The sequence below is a fragment of the Diceros bicornis genome, chromosome 1 (genome assembly GCF_020826845.1).
Source record: "Diceros bicornis minor isolate mBicDic1 chromosome 1, mDicBic1.mat.cur, whole genome shotgun sequence".
Classification (NCBI taxonomy): domain Eukaryota; kingdom Metazoa; phylum Chordata; class Mammalia; order Perissodactyla; family Rhinocerotidae; genus Diceros; species Diceros bicornis.
Window position 1 is genome coordinate 32,970,328 of NC_080740.1, and position 22,115 is coordinate 32,992,442.

Here is a 22,115-nt window from a genome sequence, read left to right on the forward strand (position 1 = left end):
TATTTAATATCACATTTATGGTGCTTACTGTTCTAAGCACTTTACAAATGGTAACTGATAATCCTCGCAACAATCCTGTGAAGTAGGTACAGTGACTATCCTCATTTTACAGATAAGGACCCAGTCATCCAGGGTCACCCCGGCGGCAAGTGCCGTGCTGGTTGGCCATCCAGTACAGCCTGTCCAGACCCACAGCCGTTCCCTCACGTGCTGTGCTGTGCTGCTTCCCTCAGATTTAAGTAGTCCATCCTTTTCTACTGATTTGAAATGCCATCTTTATTGTATTTAAATATGCATTGATTTCTGAGCTTTCTGAACTTTTTCATGGACTTTTCTGTTTGATTATAATTGTTGTGGCTTACTGATATGTTTTCTTTAACTGACAGTTTAAATCTCTCCTTTTCTTTCTTTATTGAAAAATTCTTTTAATGAGTGACCACTTAATTTTCCTAAAGAGCTTTAGAATTCATTAAATTTTTCCTACCCTATCAAAAAAAAAAAAGAATTTTGATGGAAATTGACACGAACATTTAAAGGTAATTTGGGGAGAATTGGTTTTCCGTCATTATCCATCAGACCTTTGAGTTTTTCCTGATAGCATGCTTACAAGACTGGCCAGGAAGGTGTCATAACTGCGGGCTCTAGGCTCTGGGGGTACTAGGATGAACCAAGAGTAACTGCCACGCCCAAAGGGGCTACCACTCTTCCACTCCAGCCAGGTGTGGCCACGGGAACCGGAGTTGTCAAGATATTCTTCCAATTATTCAAGACAAGCTGGATTTCCAACATGTTATGTAAAATATCTCGACTTTTTAAATTGAAGTGTTAGCGTCTAATTTAGATTAACACACACACACAGAGCCAAACAGAATCCTTGGTTTAGATCAAGCTACCTACTAGTTGGCAACCTTTTAAAAATTAAGAACTGTCCTAGAATACCCTGTGGAACTGGTGTTTATCTTATATTAATTCTTTGACTAAGTTTAAAGATTAAAAAAATTCTTTTTTGATCATGATCGTAAGGTTTTTTTTCTTATTACTTTTGGGAATCTGATTTTTTTCTTCATCTTGATTATATCAGCTGAAGCTTTTATTATTTTTGTTGGTTTTTGCACCCCCTCCCACCCCCAAAGAACTATTTATATTTTATTGGTTTTCACTCTTGACCTTTTTGTTTTTATCTTGACTAATTCCTTCTGCCTGCTTTTACTAATGCTAAGTGGGCCAGTTCATTTATTTTAATAAGGAGCATGTCTCTATTGGCATGTTTTGCCTTTTAGCACTGCTCTAACTAGCTTTCACACTTTTAGGTTATTTTTTCATTGTTGTATTTTTCCTAAATATTCTATAACTGTACTTATTGTTTACTCTCTGATTTGAGTATGTTAGGACAATTTTCGGTATCCAAGAGCTTTTTTCTCCTAGTTTTACTTCAGATGTTAAAAGCTAGTTTTAGGGGGCTGCCCCGTGGCGTAGCGGTTAAGTGCGCATGCTCCGCTGCTGGGGGCCCGGATTCAGATCTCAGGCATACACCCACACGCCGCTTGTCAGACCATGCTGTGGTGGCGTCCCATGTAAAGTGGAGGAAGATGGGCACGGATGTTAGCTCAGGGCCAATCTTCCTCAGCAAAAAAAAGAGGAAGGATTGGCATGGATCTTAGCTCAGGGCTGACCTTCCTCACAAAAAAAAAAAGCTAGTTTTAATGTTTTATAGTCAGAGAGTATAGACTGTACAATTTTTATTCTTTAGCATTTTTTGAGGTTTTCTTTGTAACTTAATATGTGATTGCTGTGAATGAACCTTCTACTGGTACTTGAAAAGAAAGTATTTGTAGCATGTAGAGTTTGATGGGTGTCTGCTAATTCAGTATTTTACAGTAACTGTTTTCATATGTATACAGTCAATTCTGCTATATTGCTGCATACACATTTCTAAAAACCACCGTGTTATGGAAAATTGGAGATTAATTGTTCAGTAAAAAACATAAGGTTTATGGAGAAAAGGAGATTAGGACACAGCATTCAAAAACTTCATTAGTGACACACACAAAGAAGATGGGAACTTTGTAACAGTGCTAGTACAGTTTGGCACATGTTAAGTGGTTAAGAAGTACATAAATGCTACAATAAATATGTCAGTTTACCTTGAAAAAGACCTGAAGTTTGCTTGTGGAAGTGAGCGTCAGAAAGGGTACAGATTGCGAGTTATTGTGAAGTAGAGGAAGGTGGATTATCTGAAGTCTGACAGAAAGTTGTCCAGCATATGTGGATGGGAGTGGCTCATGACACACGCAGTGCACGCAGGCAGTGAACTGAGGGAGCTGGTGGATCTTCGAGGTGTGTGCCTGTGTCATGTGTACCCTTACGTGGCTCATTTCAGCTGGGTGCAGTTTTCTGCCTTCATCTACTGTTTCTCAGTGGCTGAATTTCACATAAGCAGTGCAAAATTTGCTCCCTAATGTAATCAATCACTTTGAGGTAAATTTTTGTTTTTGAAACAAGCATTTATAGCAGAACTGATTGTACCTATTTTTTGCTGCTGTACCTCTGTCAGCTTCCTTTTATTTTTAGGTGTTTCATTATCTTTTTAAATTCAGTGCATAAGGGTTCAGGCCTGGTCTTTGTTTACTTCCTTATTAGCTCATTCATTCATTTATTCGTTCATTCCACAACTGCATCCTGAACATCTACTGTGGGGCAGGGACTGCAAAGTTTGGGCACTCGCAGGCTGGGTATTTCTTTTTCTTGATTGTAAACTGTATCTTTCATCATTGACAAATTACCATCTTTTCTCCTTTTAATGACTAAAACTACTATCACTGCCACTCTGTTGTTGTTCGTTTGCTTGGATTTGCCTATCTGTGCTGCCCTTTTTACTTTAAGGACAGTCAATTTAGAGTGGTAGTTCAAATGGCTGGGCACTGGAGCCAGGCTGCATGGGTTCAAATTCTGGCAACTCCATCTACTGTGTGACTTTGGACAGGTTACTTAACCTCTCTGTGCTTCATTTTCTTTTTTTTGTGTGTGAGGAAGACCAGCCCTGAGCTAACATCCGATGCCAGTCCTCCTCTTTTTTGCTGAGGAAGACTGGCCCTGGGCTAACATCCATGCCCATCTTCCTCAGTGTTTCATTTTCTTCATTTGTCAATTGCAGATAATATCAGAACCTGTCTTATTTGGTTTATATGAGGATTGAATAAATACAAATAACATGCTTTGCACAATGCCTGGTGTATTTTTAAGTCCTTGATAAATATTAGCAACTCACATTATTTTAACTTTTATTTGCCACTTTGAACAATTCTCTTGGACACAATATAGTTTTTAGTTATGAAGTCATCCTGAGAGTAGTCTTCGTCTTTTAATAGGAGGATTTAACTATAAAGTTTATATTTTCTATCTTAAAAAAACTTCCTTATATAATGCTTCAGTGAAGATAACCCTTTTTCCCCCTCTACTTACATGTTTTTAGGATTATTTTTAATTTTATCCATAAAATTCTAAGTTTTCATCCTATATTTAGGTATATATAACTTAATAAGTTTTCCATGTATCAATTCAGACATTTCTTTAGCTTATGTTTTCTGCTCTTGCTAATTACTGTCTTTATTTCATTTGTTTTAGAATTACGTAGTTGTTGAGTCTCTAGTGTCTCTTTTGCCTATGCATTTTTTTTTAACATCTTGGCTATATTTACTGCATTTTGGGAGATTTTTCTCCAGGGTTTTTTTCCCTTTCAGAATGAGTTCTCTGTGGTATGGAACTTGTTCTTTTCTGGCTTCAAATGATTGATTTTAACTATGTTTTTTTAATTACCCTTTAGTTCTTTGTTTTTTATATTGTTGTCCATAAGTCCAAGTATTTTCCCCCTTTATTCATCCTTGAGCAATAACAGATGTATCTACACCTGGAATTTGTCGCAAAACAGAGAGTGTAACTTGCCTCAAATCCATTCCTTTTCTAACTGCATACTTTGTTTCCTTGCTGTAGGTATTAGTTAATACTGGCTGGCCAGCATCTGTTCCAACCTGATTTCCTTTTGGGAAATGGTCTCTCACACACAGAAGTCAGATCCTGCATCCACCTGCCGCAGATCAGACAGGCCAGCTCTGACCTGAGCTCAGCTAATCAATATATTATTTCCCAGAGTTTTGAATCTTTAGAGAGTGAAGAGAGGGTGGACAGATGGAAGGAGGGGAAGCAGATGTGGAGGGAAGGTTGCTGGTCATCCCTCGCAGCACCAGTGCATTCACAAGACTCTTCCTTTCCTGTGTCATGGTCCCTGTGGTCCCCATAGCATGGCCTCTCATTTTCTTCCAGCCCTCCTTAAGCCTGGACTTTTAGCCTGTCCTCAATTCTGCGTACCTCATAGAGTCTCCTAATACATTTCTTCTCCAGAGTCAGAGTGTTGCTTGCAAACAAGGAAGCTAGCTGATAGATTTCTTCTCAGGTGCTTTGTTGGAGAGCTGGATTCTGAAATTTGCATGAGCACCAGAGACCCAGCAGCTGGGGAAGATGCCAAGGTTATGAATAGGACTGGCCAAGGGGAAGAGAGGAGCTGGGCTGGGGGAAGATGGGGATCCATAAGCGTCTGCTCTTTGTTGGGTGAGGCTGCTCAGCCAGGGCTGGCTGTCTGCATCTAGCTTTCCTTCGTGTGGCCTGTCTGAAGGTGCTGCTTCACAGAGTGTAGGAAAGAGTCCAGCCACCTCAGAAGGAAACTGGGCTTACTGCCTGCCGCTTTTGGTAAGGTGACGCCATACTTGGCTCCCTCCCAGGGCAGCTGCATAGGGAGCTACCCTCTGCAGCAGTGAGTCTGGGAGCAGAGAGGCTCCTGTAGGCTGGGGCTCACAAAGCACTCTGTGGGTGAAGAATGAGGACTGTGATGAGTGTCTGTTCCAGGATTCAGCTTTGCTTCAGCCCTTGACCCTCCAAATTAAGGGGGCTGTTGCCAGAATCTCTTAGAATCTTCTCTGTTTGTGACCTGAGACTCCATGCTGATTTTTCACGCAGGGCAGTTGCAGGTCCATGCTTGCTGAGTTCTGGTTTCACCTGCACACTATCTGTCAGAAATGCCAACAGTTTTGTGGCATGTGGATGGCCCCCTTCTCCTGATTCTACCTGGATGCAAGTTTGTCCCTTTCTTTTTTTTTCCTATTCTGTTGGCCATTTTACTTAGGTTGGACCATGTGAAATTGCTGATATTTGACCACTTTTGATGTCCCAAAGTGCCAGTTTAATGTGACTCAACCCAGTATTAAGGATAGAGGATGGTAAGATGTTGGGAGGTGGGAAGGCAAATCAGAATCTAGTGTTTAATCCATTGTCTTACTCAAACTCCTTTTGAGAGGTGCTATTTGGGCAACGGGAAATATTCTGGAATATAGGCCTGATCCTTAATGTTATCATTTTACTTGAAGAAAAAATTGTTTTATAGCCATGTATGGGCAAATGAGTTTTGTTTCTAGTCAAGCTTTGCTAAAGTTCTCTCCCTTCTAGCTATAACCGTTCACTTTTATTCATTTATTACATTTATCCATGGAACTAGGGTAATGGCATTTTTTTCCATACTTAAACATAACATTCTTAGTGTTCCTTGCCTAAATGTATGTTTTTTGGGGAAAATTTAATAGATATGTAGGTTTGCTCACATTATTTAAAATTCTGAGCTTGTACTAAGTGGCATTACTGATAGAATTTTTTTTAACTTCTAGTGTAATGCTTATGCAATGGCTTGTTTTTCCCTTTTTGAAGATGAGTCTGTGGATTAAGTGTCTGTACCTAAACTTGCAAGCTAGCTGTTGCAGAGCAGAACCTCTTAATTCCAGTAGAGTTCCATGTAAGCTTTTATTGTCCCCGAAGAATGCCAATTGATTGTGGGAATTTAACAGAAGCATAACTCAAATTATCCCTATAATCTATTCTAGCAATGACTTGTTTGCTTCTTCCCCCTCATGGCAGCAATATTCAGCTCTATAAGCTTTTAAAAATGAAAATCTAGTTAACTAAAGGGAGATCCATGCAAACAACATCTAGCTTTTTTATTTTTTTATGATTCAAAGTAATTTAATCAATTATAATCATGGTACCTTACTTGTAACACATATCCAGTGGATTTAAAAGAAACTGCCTTCCACTAAATAATGGGCACATTTTCTGTCTACGCTTGTTTTGTTTTGAAAATGACTAGTACATTAACATTCTTTTTACTTTTTAGGCTTCATTTTTGAATATTTTTTGGCTAAATGCAGTTAAATACTGCATGATGTTTATAATACATCAAAATGTGAACCCTTATTCAGAGTCAAGCAGCTGAAATGTTAGCCTTAGCAATTCTTTTGACTAGCACCCAGCATATTACATATTCATTTTTTCTCTCTGGGCTCTGAGACGTGGGAACAGCTTTTGTATTGCATCTGTTCCTGCTATGGAGACCAGTGTTGAGTGGAGAAGCCCGCTGACTTGTTGGAACCTAGAATAGTTGGTGTGATCGCCAAAGTCTTGAGCAGCTTCTCTGTGTTGACTTTCTGGTATGAAATAAGGCTTCAAACGTGTGCAGGGGGGACCAGTTAGTGTAGATAGTGTTATCTTCACCAATTGTTGGGTTTTATTACTTTGCCAAGAATGCAGTCTTTATCTCATCTGTCTACCATTCTCTCACATCTTTTTGCCTAGGTTTATGTTTAAGTGACCCTCCCACCCTATTCTCTTAACTATCTCTGTTTGCTTATTGAAATCCGAGAAATGTTGGAGATTACTTTCTTAAATAATACAGATCCACACTTACTGATGTGCATTTTGAGTTTCACTAGAAAAATGTACCTTTAAAGTTTTTATATAGGTTAATATATTACACATTTTATACAGGTCAGATTTTATGGTATTTGACCAAAGTCTGCTGTAAAATTTGCAGAGCAATGAGAAGTTACAATGTGTCTTAGGATGTTCAGAGTAAGTTGCAGATTTGGATTGAGTTTAAAGCCTAAAGATACATAGCATTTCATCAGAGGAATGAAAGCAATGCCCCAGTGTCTAAAGTAACTGTAGTTCTAATAGTTGAGGCAGTGGTGTACATTTATCTTAGAAAGTGCGTGTTCCTTCCGCACTCCCTCCAGTCCGGGTTCATCTCCAGTGAGGTTGCTTTGCTTTACTTCCTCCTCTCCTCCACTTCAACGACTGGCTTCTGTTTACACCACAGATACTGGCGGAAGCCATGAGGGACTTCTCAGCTGCTCTTGGGTACTTCCTCAGTCCTCTGGGAGGATTTCTTTGCAGCATTGACATTGACCACTCCATTCTCCTTGAAATGCCGTCCTCTCTTGTCTTCTGTGACCCGGAGCTCGTTCCCTCCTGGTTCTGTTTCTGCATTGCTGAGCTCTCCTTTTCCCTCACCTCTGATTTCCGCCTCTGCTCGTCCCTGGATGTCCCAGTTCTTGCCTGGGGGGTAGGAGCCCTGGATTCTCCTCTTCATTTTGCCTGCTCATCCACACTGTTGTTTTAATTACCGGGCGTTTGGGCTGCTTCTAGACCTAAAGCTCCAACCTTGACTTCTTTCTTTTCCTCTGGCATGTTCTAAGCACTTACATGTATTTATTCAGTCAGTCCTATAGCATTCCTGTGAATTAAGATTCTTTATTATCCTCATTCTCCTGTTGAGGAAACTGAGGCAGAGGTGTTAAGGAACGTGCCCAAGGTCCCCCAGCTAGTGAGTGTGGGGTGAGGACCAGAGCCAGATGGCCTCGCCCTAGAACCAGTGCCCAACCACGGTGCGCTCTGGCTTTCAGTCTGCCATTCGGGCCACATCCAGTCAGTCGCTAAGCCTGGTCAGTTCTGCTTCAGTATCTGTGCCCTCTGACCCCCAGCTCCATCCCTATGACTCTTGCTTCCTGCTATGATGTAAACCTCCGGCTGGTCTTCCTGTTTCCAGCTGTGCCGCTTCCAGTGTCCTGCATTTCATCAGCGGAGTTAGGTTTCTAGTGTGAGTCTGTCCATGTTGCTTCTTGGCTTTAAAATGCTTCAGCGACACTTCAGAGTCAACACGCACAGACCAGTCTCCTTTGCCTGGCACATCCTGGCTTTCGCTCCCTGATTCCTCCGCCCTTGTCCACCCTGCCTCACGCCTGACTCTTAGCCGTGCTGAGCCCCACGAGTGTCCTCAGACACCTGCTGTTTCCTGCTTCTTAGGAATTTGCCCATAAGTTCAGCTTAGAGTTTTGTTCCTTGTGTGCACTGGATGATTTCTATCCTACTCATTTTTCAAGACTCAGCTGAAATATTACCTCATCTCCGAAGCCTTCCCTTATTTACTCCATCATTCATTCAACAAGTATTTACTGTGCTAGCCTCCAGGGATACAGGAGGTGAGCAAACTGACCTGGCCCCAGCCTCAGGGCAAAGCAGGGAGGACATGTAATTAAACACAGCATCACTATAAAACGTTCCTTCTATGGCAGCAAGAAGGGGGTCTTGGAAGGCTTCCTGAAGTAGGTGGTATTCAAGCTGAAGCGTGAAAGGTAATTAGAACTAGCCAGTTAGGAAGGGAGTAGCAGAGAGTGGGGAAGCAATTCCAGGTTATGAGAAGAGAATTGTGATTATAGGCCAGAGATTAGCAAGAGCCTGGCATGTTCAAACACCTGAAAAAGGTTTATTAGTCTGCAACTGTTAGTTGCAGGGGAGGATATGCCTGCAGGGGCAGGGTAAGGTATGGTCATCAGGGAGATGCAAATTTAAACCACTACAAGATATTTTATCCCAAACCCTTTAGAATGCTAAAATCAAAAAGGCTGATAACACCAAGTGTTGGCAAGAATGTGCAGCAACTGGAACTCTCTTATATTGCTAGTGGGAATGTAAAGTGGGGCAACTGCTTTCTGAAAAGCCACCAAAGAGTTTTCCAAAGTTAAACATACGTCATGTGACCTGGGAGCTCCCTCCTAGGAGTTTACCCAAGACACAAAAAGATTTGTATAGACATTTTCATAGCAGAATCTTTCATAACTTCAAATAGAAAACAGTTCAAATGTCTGTCAACAAGATAGTGGATTAAAAAATTGTGGCATATTCATACAATGGAATACTACTCAGCAATGAAAAATAATGAATTACTGAAATACACAGTAATATGAATGAATCTAACGAACATGTTAAGCAAAAGAAGCCTGACACTGAAGAGTAAATATTGTATGATTCCATTTTGTGAAGTCTGACAGTAGCTAAACTGATCTATTGTGATAGAAATCACAAAGTAAGAATGTCTTGCTTTCTTTTGGGGGATGAGGTAGGAACTGATAGGAAAGAGGCATGAGGGAACTTGCTGAGTTGATGGAAATAGTCTGTATTCTTGTTTTGGGTGGTGATTACAGGAGTATATACAGTTGTCAAAATTCATCAAGCTGAACATATGTATATTGTATGTTGTTATATATCTCAATTAAAAGTACTTTAAAAAATATAGTACAGCCATAAACATAATGATATATGTCTGTTTATTAACATGCAAAGATATTCATGGTATAGTATTAAGTAAAATAAGTTGGTTAAAAACTGTGCCTACTGTAACCCCTTATGCATTTATAGCAAGATATTAAGAGTGGATTTTTAAATTTTATTCTTTAACCTCTTATATATTTTCCAATTTATTTTCAATGATCATTTTATTAATTTTACTTTGGGAAAATGAACTATTTACTATACAGTGAAATATTTAAAGTATGTCCTCTGCTTATTAAAACTTTACAGAAGCTATTATTGAACCATCTAATATGAGAAATATTCTTAAGTAAAATTTCAGGACTATTTCATGCTACAGGTTTTTTGGTTTTCAATGCTTAGGAGAAATCAGGGTATGTAGTTTAGAAAAAAGTTTTCATTTAATTCATGTTTTAATGTAAACCCAAATATATAAAGGGTACACAATGAAAGGTAAGGCACTAATCACTCCTGTCTCCTTATCTTCTAGTTCTTCTCACAGGAAACAGCTGTGACCAGACTCTTATTTATTTTATAGATATACAGGAAAAGATATACACATGTACATATGTGCAAAGATATATGCATATGTATTATACAAATGATAGCATGCTATGCACATTGTGCTGATTTTTTTTGAGTCTGTTTTTTTTTTATTGTGGTAAAATATTCATAACATGAAATTTACTATTTTAATGATTTTATGTGTACTGTTCAGTAGCATTAAGTACATTCACGTTGTGCAACCATAATCATCATCCATCTCCAAGACTATTTCATCATCCCAAACTGCAACTCTGTATCTGTTAAACAGTAACTCCCCATTCCTCTTCACCCCTGCCCCGGCAGCCGCCATTCTACTTTCTCTCTATGTAAGTTTGACTACTCTAGAAAATCAATAAAATGAATTCAATTAATAAAAAATGCTCATATAAATGTGATCATGCAATATTTGTCTTTCTGTGTCTGGCTTATTTCACTTAGTGTAATGTTTTCAAAGTTCATCCATGTTGAAGCCATGTGTCAGAGTTTCCTTTTTAAGGCTGAATAATATTCCATTGCTTGAATATACCATGTTTTGTTTATCCATTCATCATCCATCGATAGACTTTTGAGTTGTTCTACCTTTTGGCTATTTTGAATAATGCTGCTGTGAATAGGAGTGTACAAATGTCTGTTCGAGTCCCTGCTTTCAGTCCTTTTGTGTATATACCCAGAAGTGGAATTGCTGAATCATACAGTAATTCTATGTTTAATTTTTTGCAGAACACTCATATTGTTCTGCATAGCAACTGCACCCATTTCACGTCGCCACCAACAATGCACAAGGTTTCCAATTACTTCACATCCTCATTAACAGCTATTTGCTATTTTTTTAATAATTAGCCATCTTATGGGTGTCGTACCATGCTTTTTAAATTTCACATGTCTTGCAGAACCTTTCAGCAAAGAGGAGCCCCTTTCTTTTTAAAGACTGTACAAAAGTCTATTTTATGAGTGGGGCTTTTCTCCCAATTGATGACCATGTAGTTTTATTTCTGGTCTTTTGTGAATACATAGAGTATATCTTTATCTTTAATGTATACAATGTTCTTGTTTATTTTTATACTTTTACATATTTTCTGACTTAATTTGGATGGGCATGGGTAAAAGTATACATGCATTTTAAAACTGGATAGTTATTACCAGCAATATATGACAATACCTATTTCCATACATCCTTGACATCACAGTATGTTATACAACTTTTTGATCTTTCCAATCTGATAGATAAAAGTGGCATCTCATTGAAGTTTTAATTTGAATTTCCTTATGAGTGAGGTTAAATTTCTTTTCATTTTTAGGAGCCAATTATTTCTGAAATATATGCTTTATATCCTTTGTTGCCTTTTCTTTTGGGTTGTTGGTACCCTTTTCTAACAGGAACAGTGAGTGTTAAATGGAGAGAAAAATAGATGTGATTCCTGCCCTCATGGAGCTTACAGTCTATTGAGGGAGATGGTAAAAAAAAGACAAAATACAAATGTGAAGTTAAATTTTGTGATAAGTTCTAGGAAAGTGGTTTTGGGTTTTATGAATTTAGATGGGGTTTGGGTGGGATGAGGTGGCCAGGGAAGGCTCCTAATGGATCCACAAGAGCCAATGAGGCAAATATTTGGAGGGAAAACATTATAGGCAGAGTGAGAGCATGGATAACGAACTGAAAGGAGGAGTGTGTCTGGAATGAACTGAGCAAGAAACGATGAGATCTGTCCCTAATTTGCCATCTGTCCCTCATATACTAAATCTTTAAAGACAGGAATCAACAATATTTAGAAGTATACGATGGGGTTCCTCAATTATTGTGTGAGGAGTTTTAAAACAAATTTTATTTTTACCCCCATATTAGATATTTCCCATGAAAGGCATATGAATCAGATAATCTGATAAGCAAATGTTTTTAGGCTATTAATTGATTCATTAGGAGCCTCCATCTTTTTAAATTTTCTATTAACTAATTTTTTAAGAATGAATCCCTATAGGAAATGCAAATCAAAACAACACTAAGATACCACCTCACGCCCGTTAGAATGGCTATAATCACCAAGACAAAAAACAACAAGTGTTGGAGAGGATGTGGAGAAACAGGAACCCTCATACACAGCTGGTGGGAATGCAAACTGGTACAGCCTCTATGGAAAATGGTATGGAGATTCCTCAAAGACTTATAGAGATGCCCTATAACCCAGCCATCCATTACTGGGAATCTATCCAACGAACCTGAAATCAACAATCCAAAGAGGCTTATGCCACCCCTATGTTCATTGCAGCATTATTCACCATAGCCAAGAAGTGGAAGCAACCTAAGTGTCCCTCGACTGATGATTGGATTAAGAAAATGTGGTATATATATACAATAGAATACTACTCAGCCATAAAAAAAGACAAAATCGTCCCATTTGCAACAACATGGATGGGCCTGGAGCATATTATGTTAAGTGAAATAAGCCAGAAAGAGAAAGACAAACACTGTATGATCTCACTCATATGTGGAATATAAACCAACACATGGACAGAGAAAACTGTACTGTGATTACCAGGGGCAGTGGGGGTGGGGGGTGGGCACAAGGGGTGAAGGGAGTCATATATATGGTGAGGGACAAACAAAAATGCACAACCCAAAATTTCACAATGTTAAAAACCATTAAAACATCAATTAAAAAAAAAAAAGAATAAATCCATATACATCATCTTGTATTATTTCATATTTCCCCAGATGTATGATTACAATTCACCACGTTTTCTCAAGTTAAATTAATTTCTGATTCGTTAAAGCTGGCTAAGTGATGCATTGTTTGCTACTAAGTTATCTGTAACAATTTCCCCATTAGGGAAAAAAGCTCTTTGAGTCTATCCTTCTGTGTGTGACCAAATTCCAAATGTGTGATGAGTCTACAGAGGGGAAAAGTGACACTCAGAGAAAATGCTTTGCAGCTTCTTGTGCTTGGCAAAGTAAATTCTTAAGTGTAAATTCTGCATTTTAGGCAAAGTGAGCTGTGACAGATATGCTCAGCTTGATTTTGATCAGTTATTTTCTTAAGTTTTTTATACCAAATTCTCGAGCAGTGAAATAGTAGAAACATAGAAGTATGTGATGTCTTTACCAGTAGTTACAAGTCAACCATTTTAAAAAATGAAATAGGAGTGTTGTTAATTTTGAAAGTTAGTGCCTGATTTCTTTTTTTCTGGATTTGCTGCATATATATACTCCTTTCTCTCTGTCTTTCTTTTGCTTCTAGATCTCATGTTTATTAGGAAACATGAGGAAAAGCATACATGCAAAAAAATTTGTCAGAAACCAGAGAGCCTCTTGGCAGAAATGAAACAGTAAACCCTATGGGGTGGGCACATCTTTTTTGATTATATATTCCTGACTATCGCAGAGAAATATCTCAATTGATGCTTGTTGAACACTGAGTGAATGGAAATATTTGAAAGTGCCTGTATTTGCTCTAAGTAACTTTTTCTATAGATACAGATATTTCTCATTACTTGATTTTTTTAAAAGCATTGTTGAAGTTTTGAATGTTCACTTGCAGTCTGTCTTCATTTTATTTTCATCATATTGCTGACAATAGCGATTTTAAATGTACTTTTTTGTATGCTCACATAGCTTTTCTCTTATTGCTTATAAATATTTTTCTGAGGTGTTGTTTCTGTAAGAGTCATCCTGCTTTTTGTACCTGTTAATAAATGATGATGATCTTTGCTGTGCTTCTCCATCATTAGGTCGACATTTTCCTCATGTTTCTTTGGGCCTTTTTGTTTTTCTGTCCTTCATCAGATACTTCTTAAGTGCTTACTGCATATGTTCTAGAATATAGGGATATACGCGGCAAATTTGTGCACTTCTGCAATTTCTGTGTTGGGGTTTTTTTTGTTTGTTTGTTTAACTGCTCAAGTGGCAAGTGTTTTTGCCTAATACAGTGTCAAAACCAAGCCTTCCTACCTGTAAGAATCTTCTGGTTTATAGTCTGGTTTTTACCTTTATTATGTATAGACGAGAAAAAAGAGGAAGTTCATGAAATAGGAGTACTTACTAACCTGATTATTTGACCAGGTGTCCGTTGTCACATTGCTTCATATTTTAGATCATATTGTCTGTTTTTTTCCTTTAGGTTTTTGTTCTGTCTGATTGGAGAAACTATGCTAAGAAAAACTAAAACCTGTGTTCTTTCTGGCCTGCTATTATGGTATCATTTATGCCTGTTGTGACCCACTCATGAAATTTTTCTTAAATACCCATATGAGCATGCTATTTCAAAATATCAGTCCTTTGGCTTCCATGACATAATATCTTAACTTTCTTAAGAGCTTGTTTTAAATTACTCTGATTGGAGCTTTTTTAAAAAAAAACCATACTCCATTCTTCCCCACTAATTTAATGGCTATTTTAATAATATAAATATTTTAAAAATTTCTCAATTTTATATTCTGACCCACTGATGTATCTTTTCTGAGTAAGTCACAGTTATTTAGTAGCTTTTTGTTGTTGTTATTGAGGAAGATTTGCCCTGAGCTAACATCTATTGCCAATCCTTTTTTTTGCTTGAGGAAGATTTGCCCTGAGCTAACATCTATTGCCAATCCTCCTTTTTTTTGCTTGAGGAAGATTGGCCCTGAGCTAACGTCTGTGCCAGTCTTCCTCTATTTTGTATGTAGGTCGCTGCTACAGTATGGCTGATGAGTGGCGTAGGTCCGCACCCAGGATCCAAACCCATGAACCTGGGCTGTTGAAATGGAGTGTACCAAACTTAACTACTGTGCCACGGGGCCGGCCCCATATAGTAGCTTTTTTAACTATAAAAATACTTTGTACCAAGTGGAAGTGCAGGTTGTTCCTCATTACTCTTTTCTGGAATGTTTCAGGCCATATTCAAAGATTTATTCTTTTTATCTTTAACATTTCTTACTGCCTCTATTTCCTCTTATATTTACCTTCTGCTTGATCCTTGCCTCTTCTTTTGATTGTTTTCTCCAGACTTCCCATCCTTCTCTATTTCCTCTTTGTTTCAGTGCCCCAGAACTTAATTTTTATATCAGCCTCTTTTCCTAAACTTCTTTTCCAGTTAGCTCCTTTTGGATGTCTCACTATCGTATCAAATAGCCCTGACCAAATTTCTGTTGATTACTGCAGAGTGACTTCTCTTCTCAACTCCACTGTGTGTGTAATAACACCACCACCCTATTAGACACCTGCAATTCAAACCCCACGTCATATGTGCTTTGATCCTTTCTTCTATCTCTGTTTTCTAATTGCCAGATAGTTTTTCATGAAACATCTCCTCTCTCTTCCTCCTCTTCCATATTTCCTACCACTACCATATTTAGATCATATTACCTCATACCTAGATTAGTCAGACTTCTTTCTAACTGACCCTTCCCTGTCCAATTTATTTTGCATATGTCTGTGAGCTTCATCTAATATAAAAACTTTATGTAAATTTTAAACTGAGAGTCTCATTCACTCATTCCACATTCATCTAACAACCATTAGAGTGCCCATTATATGCCAAGCAAGCTTCTCAGTGCTGAGCATGGAAGAGTGAACAAAAGAGTATGTCCTTGGCCCTACTCTCCTGGAGCTCACGTTCTAATGCTGGGTGGAGGTGAGGAGGGAGAGAAGAGACATATCAATGAATTTTGGTTTGTGATAAATGCTATTGTGTGATAGAATGTGGGGGTGGGAGTGGGAGTGTTGATTTAGGTTGGTGCTCAGGGAGACTTCTCTGCGTAGATTTCATTTGAGCTGAGACATGAGGCCAGCAGCCAGATTGAGAAAGATAGGAGAGAAGAAAATAAATAGGTAAGAAAATTCTGGAAAACAGTTTAATGAGTGGGAGGCTTTTCATGCCTCCCACAAATTAGTAGACAATATAGTCTTTAAAGTAACTATTGTGTACAGATAAGAACTCAGTATATGTCACAGTAGCATCTCAGGTGTCATGAAGAGGAGGAAGGGGTGGATTATTCACAGATGGAGCTGGGGAAGTTAGTAGCTGTATGTAGCACGGTAGTCTCCCCTTATCCATGGGGATATGTTCCAAGACGCCAGTGGATGCCTGAAACTGCGGATAGTACCAAACGCTATATATACTATGTTCTTTTCAATTAAAGGAAGCGCTTTACAGCTTCTGTTTGGTATATCTGAATTGCCAACATCACTACTCTTGCACTTTGGGGCCATTATTAAGCAAAATAAGGGTTACATGAACACATGTGCTGCGGGATACTGGGACAGTCCATCTGGTGACCAAGGCGCCTACTAAGTGACTAATGGGAAGGTAGCGTATGCAGCATGGATACATGGGACAAACGGATGATTCACGTCCCAGGCAGGATGGAGCAGGACAGTGTGAGATTTCATCCTACTACTCAGAATGGCGTGCAATTGAAAACTTATGAATTGTTTGTTTCTGGAGTTTTCCATTTAATATTTTCAGGCAGCAGTTGACCACAGGTAATTGAAACCGCGGAAAGCAAACCTGTGGATAAGGAGGGACTACTGTATGTTTGATTCTTTGCTCAGTTGGCTGTTTCTTGGAGTCCATTCATGCCTATGGGATAGGGATTATGTAGCAAAATAAAACTGATATAAATGAAAAATTCCATCATTGGAGTGATTTTTTTTCATTTTAATTTTCAGATTTCTTAATCCATAGTTCCTATTCTCCATTCAAGAGCAGCAAAGAATTTGTTTTGACCAAATTATTTCTGAAATTTTCCAAAATATCTGTTTATTGGGGTACTGTGATAAAGAAGTCAAATTTCTATTTGATAGCTGGAGATTAAATCCCAAATCTGTCCTGATATCTCAGATTTCTAAGTATTGGTCATAAGGCATAAGGGGTGGATCTGGTCCATGGCCTCCAGAATGTGGCTAAATCAGGCAATCACCAGAAAGATAAGAAAAAGAACTAACTGTAAACAGAGTCCCATTGGCAGTAAGAATGGGACAGGACAGCCTTGGATTTAGTTATGTGCTTAATGAAGTACAATTTTTAGAAATTTCCAGCTTCTTTAAGTTCTTGGTTTGGACTTGTGAGAATCTGAGGTTTGTCTGGACACTTGGATTTCTTTAGGCACTATAATGAGCCATCATATTCTCCAGGTGAAATTATATTAGTTGGTGATCCCCACGGCAATACAAACTTGATTAGTATCTTTTTATTTTATACAAGGAATTATTCATTCATTCATTTATTTTAGAAATTGTGTCTGTTATCCACTCTGTCGCTGGTTTATATGATCATGCGTATGTTTGAATAAATCAAGTGTTCTGTTAATGCTGTGGCTTCTGTTATATGCTTTGTAGGAAAATGTTTATCCTTTATGGCTCTGGTCTACTTCAACTAAATTTGACTTGGTACTTGGCTGTTAGCTGCAGGCACCCAGTGAGGTGTGTCCTTATTAAAGCTGCTTTTCTTTCTGAAATTTTACACCATTTTCTAGACCATCTTGTTGTAAACTCAAAAGTCTTTGGCATTTAAGATATTTGCTTAAATTCTTGACTTTTATACTTCCTTCCAATAGTTTATGATTTTTTTTTTCTTCTCAAAGGAAGGTATCTTCTTGTAACAATTCAATTGTAACAATTCAGGGAATCTAGTTACCTTGTATGGTACTATGGCAAAGAAGTGTCCAATGGACAGATAATGATAATGTTAGAGCTTTTCACTGAATAATGAAAAATAGACTATGTAGCCTACATTTTAACTGAATCAGGAGCAAAGTGCTTTATACTGTTTTCTGTATTCCCAGAGGCATGTGATATTTACTAACTTTACCTTTATTATTATTGCTTTTGTGTAGTTTGCATGATTAATTTATCAGTGTCAGAAGGACTTAAATAAATATTTATTTTTCAATATAGGTGTATTGAAACAAATACCATTCTTAAAGTGACAGTACTCCAATAAACAGTCATCCTGGCATATACTCGGAGGAAAGCACTTTGCTGGGTCCTCTGCAAGATTCAGCAATAAATCAGATGTGGCTCTTGACACCGAGAATCTTTGAAGTTGTGTTATACCTTATACCCTTAAAAAAAGGAGCTTCCAAAGTGACTTGTGTGGCTTTGCCTAGGGAAGGAGGGGTCACTTTGACACTTTACTAAGGATGCTTTATCACCAGGGTCCCAAAGCTGAAATTCATTCACTGGTTAAAAAAAAATTTTTTTTAATGACTAGTATAAATATGAGTTATATTTAAAGACCGTTCCTAATGTTTATGCTGTTTTAATATTTTATTTGAACTTTTCTTATATATGTTAATGTAAACTCTTGTATTATTTTCTCCCTAGTTTACTAGAAAAGGGTCAGTTTGAAATTGTGACAGGTGGCTGGGTTATGCCTGATGAAGCTTCTTCACATTATTTTGCCTTAATTGACCAACTCATTGAAGGACATCAGTGGCTGGAAAAAAATCTAGGTATGTATCGATGTCTTTCTCCTTCATTGGGACTACTTTGGGCAGTTAATTTTGGGGAATATGAGATGAGGCTCTTTTATTTTTTTAAATAACTAGTTTTCTCAGTACTGGTTTTTGTTGAATAATTTATCCTTCATTAATTTATGATGCTTCTGTGATCATAAACTCAGTTGCATGGATATAATATAGTCACTTTTAGGGTCTTCTACCTTGTTTCATCTATTATCTGTTATTTTTATTAATTTTAGCATAATTTTTTTCTAAAAATATCTCAGTGGGATTTTAATTATATCTTAGTTACGACTCTTGATCATAAGAGGCAAAAACCTATTTACTAGCTTAAGCCAAAAAAAAAAAACAAGGAAAGAAGGGTATTAATTTTGTCATAAAGAATTCGAGAGATATGGTAGTTTCCAGTAAGGTTTGATCCAGGGGACTCAAATTTTGTTGTCTGGGCACTGTCTATTGGCTTTGCCTCTTTTTGCATGGCTTCAGGCTTCTCCTGTCTCACTCATCATGGTGAGTAAGATGGCCGTAGGCAACTGGTACTCTCATCTCAACAACCAGAAGAAGTTTTCCTTAATATGTTACCTAATTGGCCCAATTTAGGTCCATTGCTTATTTCTGATCGAAGTTAGTTAAGTGTGGCCAGAGATATAGGAGCTGAAATCACCAAGGTCTGGTCATTTTGGTGGAAATGGTTATGGGGGAAGGGGGTTTGTGGAGGGCGGGATCAGCCTGACTTGAACTGTGTGAATGGGTCCTCCATGGGGGCAAGGATCCTGTTACCACAAGAAGTGGGGAAGAGGATGCTGGCTTGATAAAATCAGATATTCATATAACTCATTAGAACGTGGGACTAATTGAAATCTTTGCGCTATCTAATATTTGCATTCTGCGACATAGTATGTAGTTCTTTTCAAATATTTCATATCTCAGTACAATTTTGTAGTTTTCTGTATGGTAACTATATATGTTTTTAATGAAGTTATTTCTAGGTATTTTGTTAATTTAAAATATTCTCCTGTTAGGAATAACTGCCCCCTCCCCTTAATTTTTTCTTCACTTTTTATTTTGGAGTAATTTCAAACTTAAAGAAAAGTTGTAAGAATACTGCAAAGAACTCCCACAGACCCCTAACCAGATTCACCAATTATTAATATTTTGGCACATTTGCTTATTTTTTTTCCTCTTTCCATAGTGTTGTTGTTGTGATTGTTATTATTAGAGTAAGTTGCGGATGTCAAGCCTGTGCGGAAATTGCTGTCCTTAGAAAGGATTTGGACCTCTGAAACTATGAGAGCGGCTCGCTGTTTTTAAAAAGAGTGTAGTTTCTGCTTTCCTTCTGGGTGTCTAGCATCTTATGTACTCGGCAGAGGATGCCCACGTGACCAGCCCCCAATAAAGACCTTGGACACTGTGTCTCTCATGAGCATTTCATATGTTGTCATGATTCGGTGCTGGAGAATTCAGTGCTTCCTGTGTGACTCCACAGGGAGAGGACTCTTAGAAGATTGTCCCTGGTTTCCTGTGGACTCTGCCCTGTGTTCCTTTTCCCTTTGCTGATTTTGCTTTGTATCCTTTCACTGTAATAAATCGTAGCTGTGGGTGTGACTATATGCTGAGTCCTGTAAGTTTTCTTAACAAATCACCAAACCTGGGGTGGACTTGGGGACCTCCTACACAGTGCCACTTTTCTTAAATACTTAACTATGTTCTAAGCCAGGAATATTCACTTCATAAACCTCAGTTTTTGTGGATTTTTTATGTTTAGCTTTTATTGATGTGTAATTTACATGCAGAGCAACATGTAGATCTAAACTATAGAGTTTGAGTTTTGACAAGTGTATATACTCATTTAACCCATGTTTTGATCACCCCAGAAATTTCCTTCGTCTTCCTCAACTCTTCTGCCTGCAGCCAACTGCTCTCTGATGTCTATCGCTGTAGATTATTTTTGCCTGTTTAAGAACTTCATATATATGGATTAACTCTTTTGGATCTGGCTTCTTTGCTCAGCATAAAATTTTTGTTATGACTGTATTGTTTCACGTATCATAAAATTCACCCATTTAAAGTGTGCAGTTCAGTATTTTTTAGTATAGTCACAGAGCTGTGCAACCATCACCACCATCTTTTTTAGAACTTTTTCAACATCCTCTAAAGAAACTTCTTACCCATTGTCACATCCCTTTCTGGCTCCTCCCTTCTCTGCCCAGGCCTAGGCGACTACTAATCTTTTTTGTGTGTATAGATTTGACTCTTCTGGATGTTTCACATAAATAGAATCATACAATATGGCCTTTTGTGACTGGCTTCTTTCACTTGGCATGATGTTTCCAAAGTTCATCCATGTTGTAGCATGAATCAGTGCTTCATTCCTTTTTATGGTTGAATAATATTCTATTGTATGGATATACCACTTTTGTTTATCCATTCTTCAGTTGGTGGACGTTTAGGTTGGTCCCCTTTTTAGCTACTATGAATAATGCTGCTATACACATTTGTGTAAGTTTTTGTGTGGACGTATGTTTTCATTTCTTTTGGGTGTATACCTAGGAGTGGAATTGCTGGGTCATATTATAACTCTGTTAAGCCTTTTGAGGAGCTGCCTAATTATTTTCCAAAATGGCGGCACCATTTTACATTCCCACCAGCAATGTATGAGGGTTCTAATTTCTCCACATCAACATTTGTTATTGTCTGTTTTTTTTATTTTAGCCATACTAGTGTGTGTGAAATCTCATCGTGGCTTTGATTTGCATTTCCCTAAAGACAAATGATCGTAAGCATCTTTTCATGTGTATATTAGCTATTTGTATATCTTCTTTGGAGAAATGTCTATTCAAATCATTTGCCTACTTTTAAAATTGGGTTCTTTGTCTTTTTATGGTTGACTTATAAGAGTTCTTTATATATTCTTGATATAAGTTCCTTGTTGGATAATGATTTGCAAATATGTTTTACCATTCTCTGGGTTGTCTTTTCAGTTTCTTGAAGGTATCCTTTGATACATAAAAGTTTTAATTTTGATGAAGTCCAGTTTATCTGTTTTTTCTTTTGTCACCTGTTTTTGATATCATAGCTAAGAAACCATTGTCTAACCCAAGGTCATGAAGATTTACTCCTATTTTTTTTCCTAATTTTGTAGTATTAGGTCTTTAGATAATGAACACATTTGAGAATATGAAATTTTTTCTTTTTGTAGCTTTGGCTGCATCTTGTAAATTAGAGTAGTGTTTTCTGTTTTATTTTCTAAACAGTTTAGAACATGTTATTTTGGAGACTTTATTTTTACATTTGATTATGGGATGCTTTTTAAATGTTTTAGTCTTTAGTTGTTTATTTGTACTTTTATGAACTTTATTATACAAATTGACCATTATAAACTTTAAGTTTAAGGTTATCTTTTGCCTAAAATATCCATTTTTGTAATAGTTCCCTGCCTCTTCTTAAGCTTTAATGTTTAATGTAGTTGGATTAATCCAGTTTTATTAATTATATTATTCATGTTACTCATGTTCTTTTTTTTTTTTTTTTTGGTGAGAAAGATTGGCCCTGAGCTAATATCCATTGCCAGTCTTCCTCTTTTTGCTGAGGAAGATTAGCCCTGAGCCCACATCTGTGCCCATTTTCCTCTATTTTGTATATGGGATGCCTCCACAGCATGGCTTGATGAG

The 22,115-nt window shown here is 37.7% G+C and overlaps 1 protein-coding gene across 1 annotated transcript in view; it reads left to right on the forward strand.

Annotated features, from left to right (window-relative positions):
* MAN2A1 (mannosidase alpha class 2A member 1) overlaps positions 1-22,115 on the forward strand; it is a 163,746-nt gene that overhangs the window by 44,234 nt on the left and 97,397 nt on the right. The window contains exon 5 of the mRNA XM_058538311.1: positions 18,308-18,435. Within this exon, the coding sequence (XP_058394294.1) occupies positions 18,308-18,435 (128 nt within the window). The remainder of the gene's footprint in view (positions 1-18,307; positions 18,436-22,115) is intronic.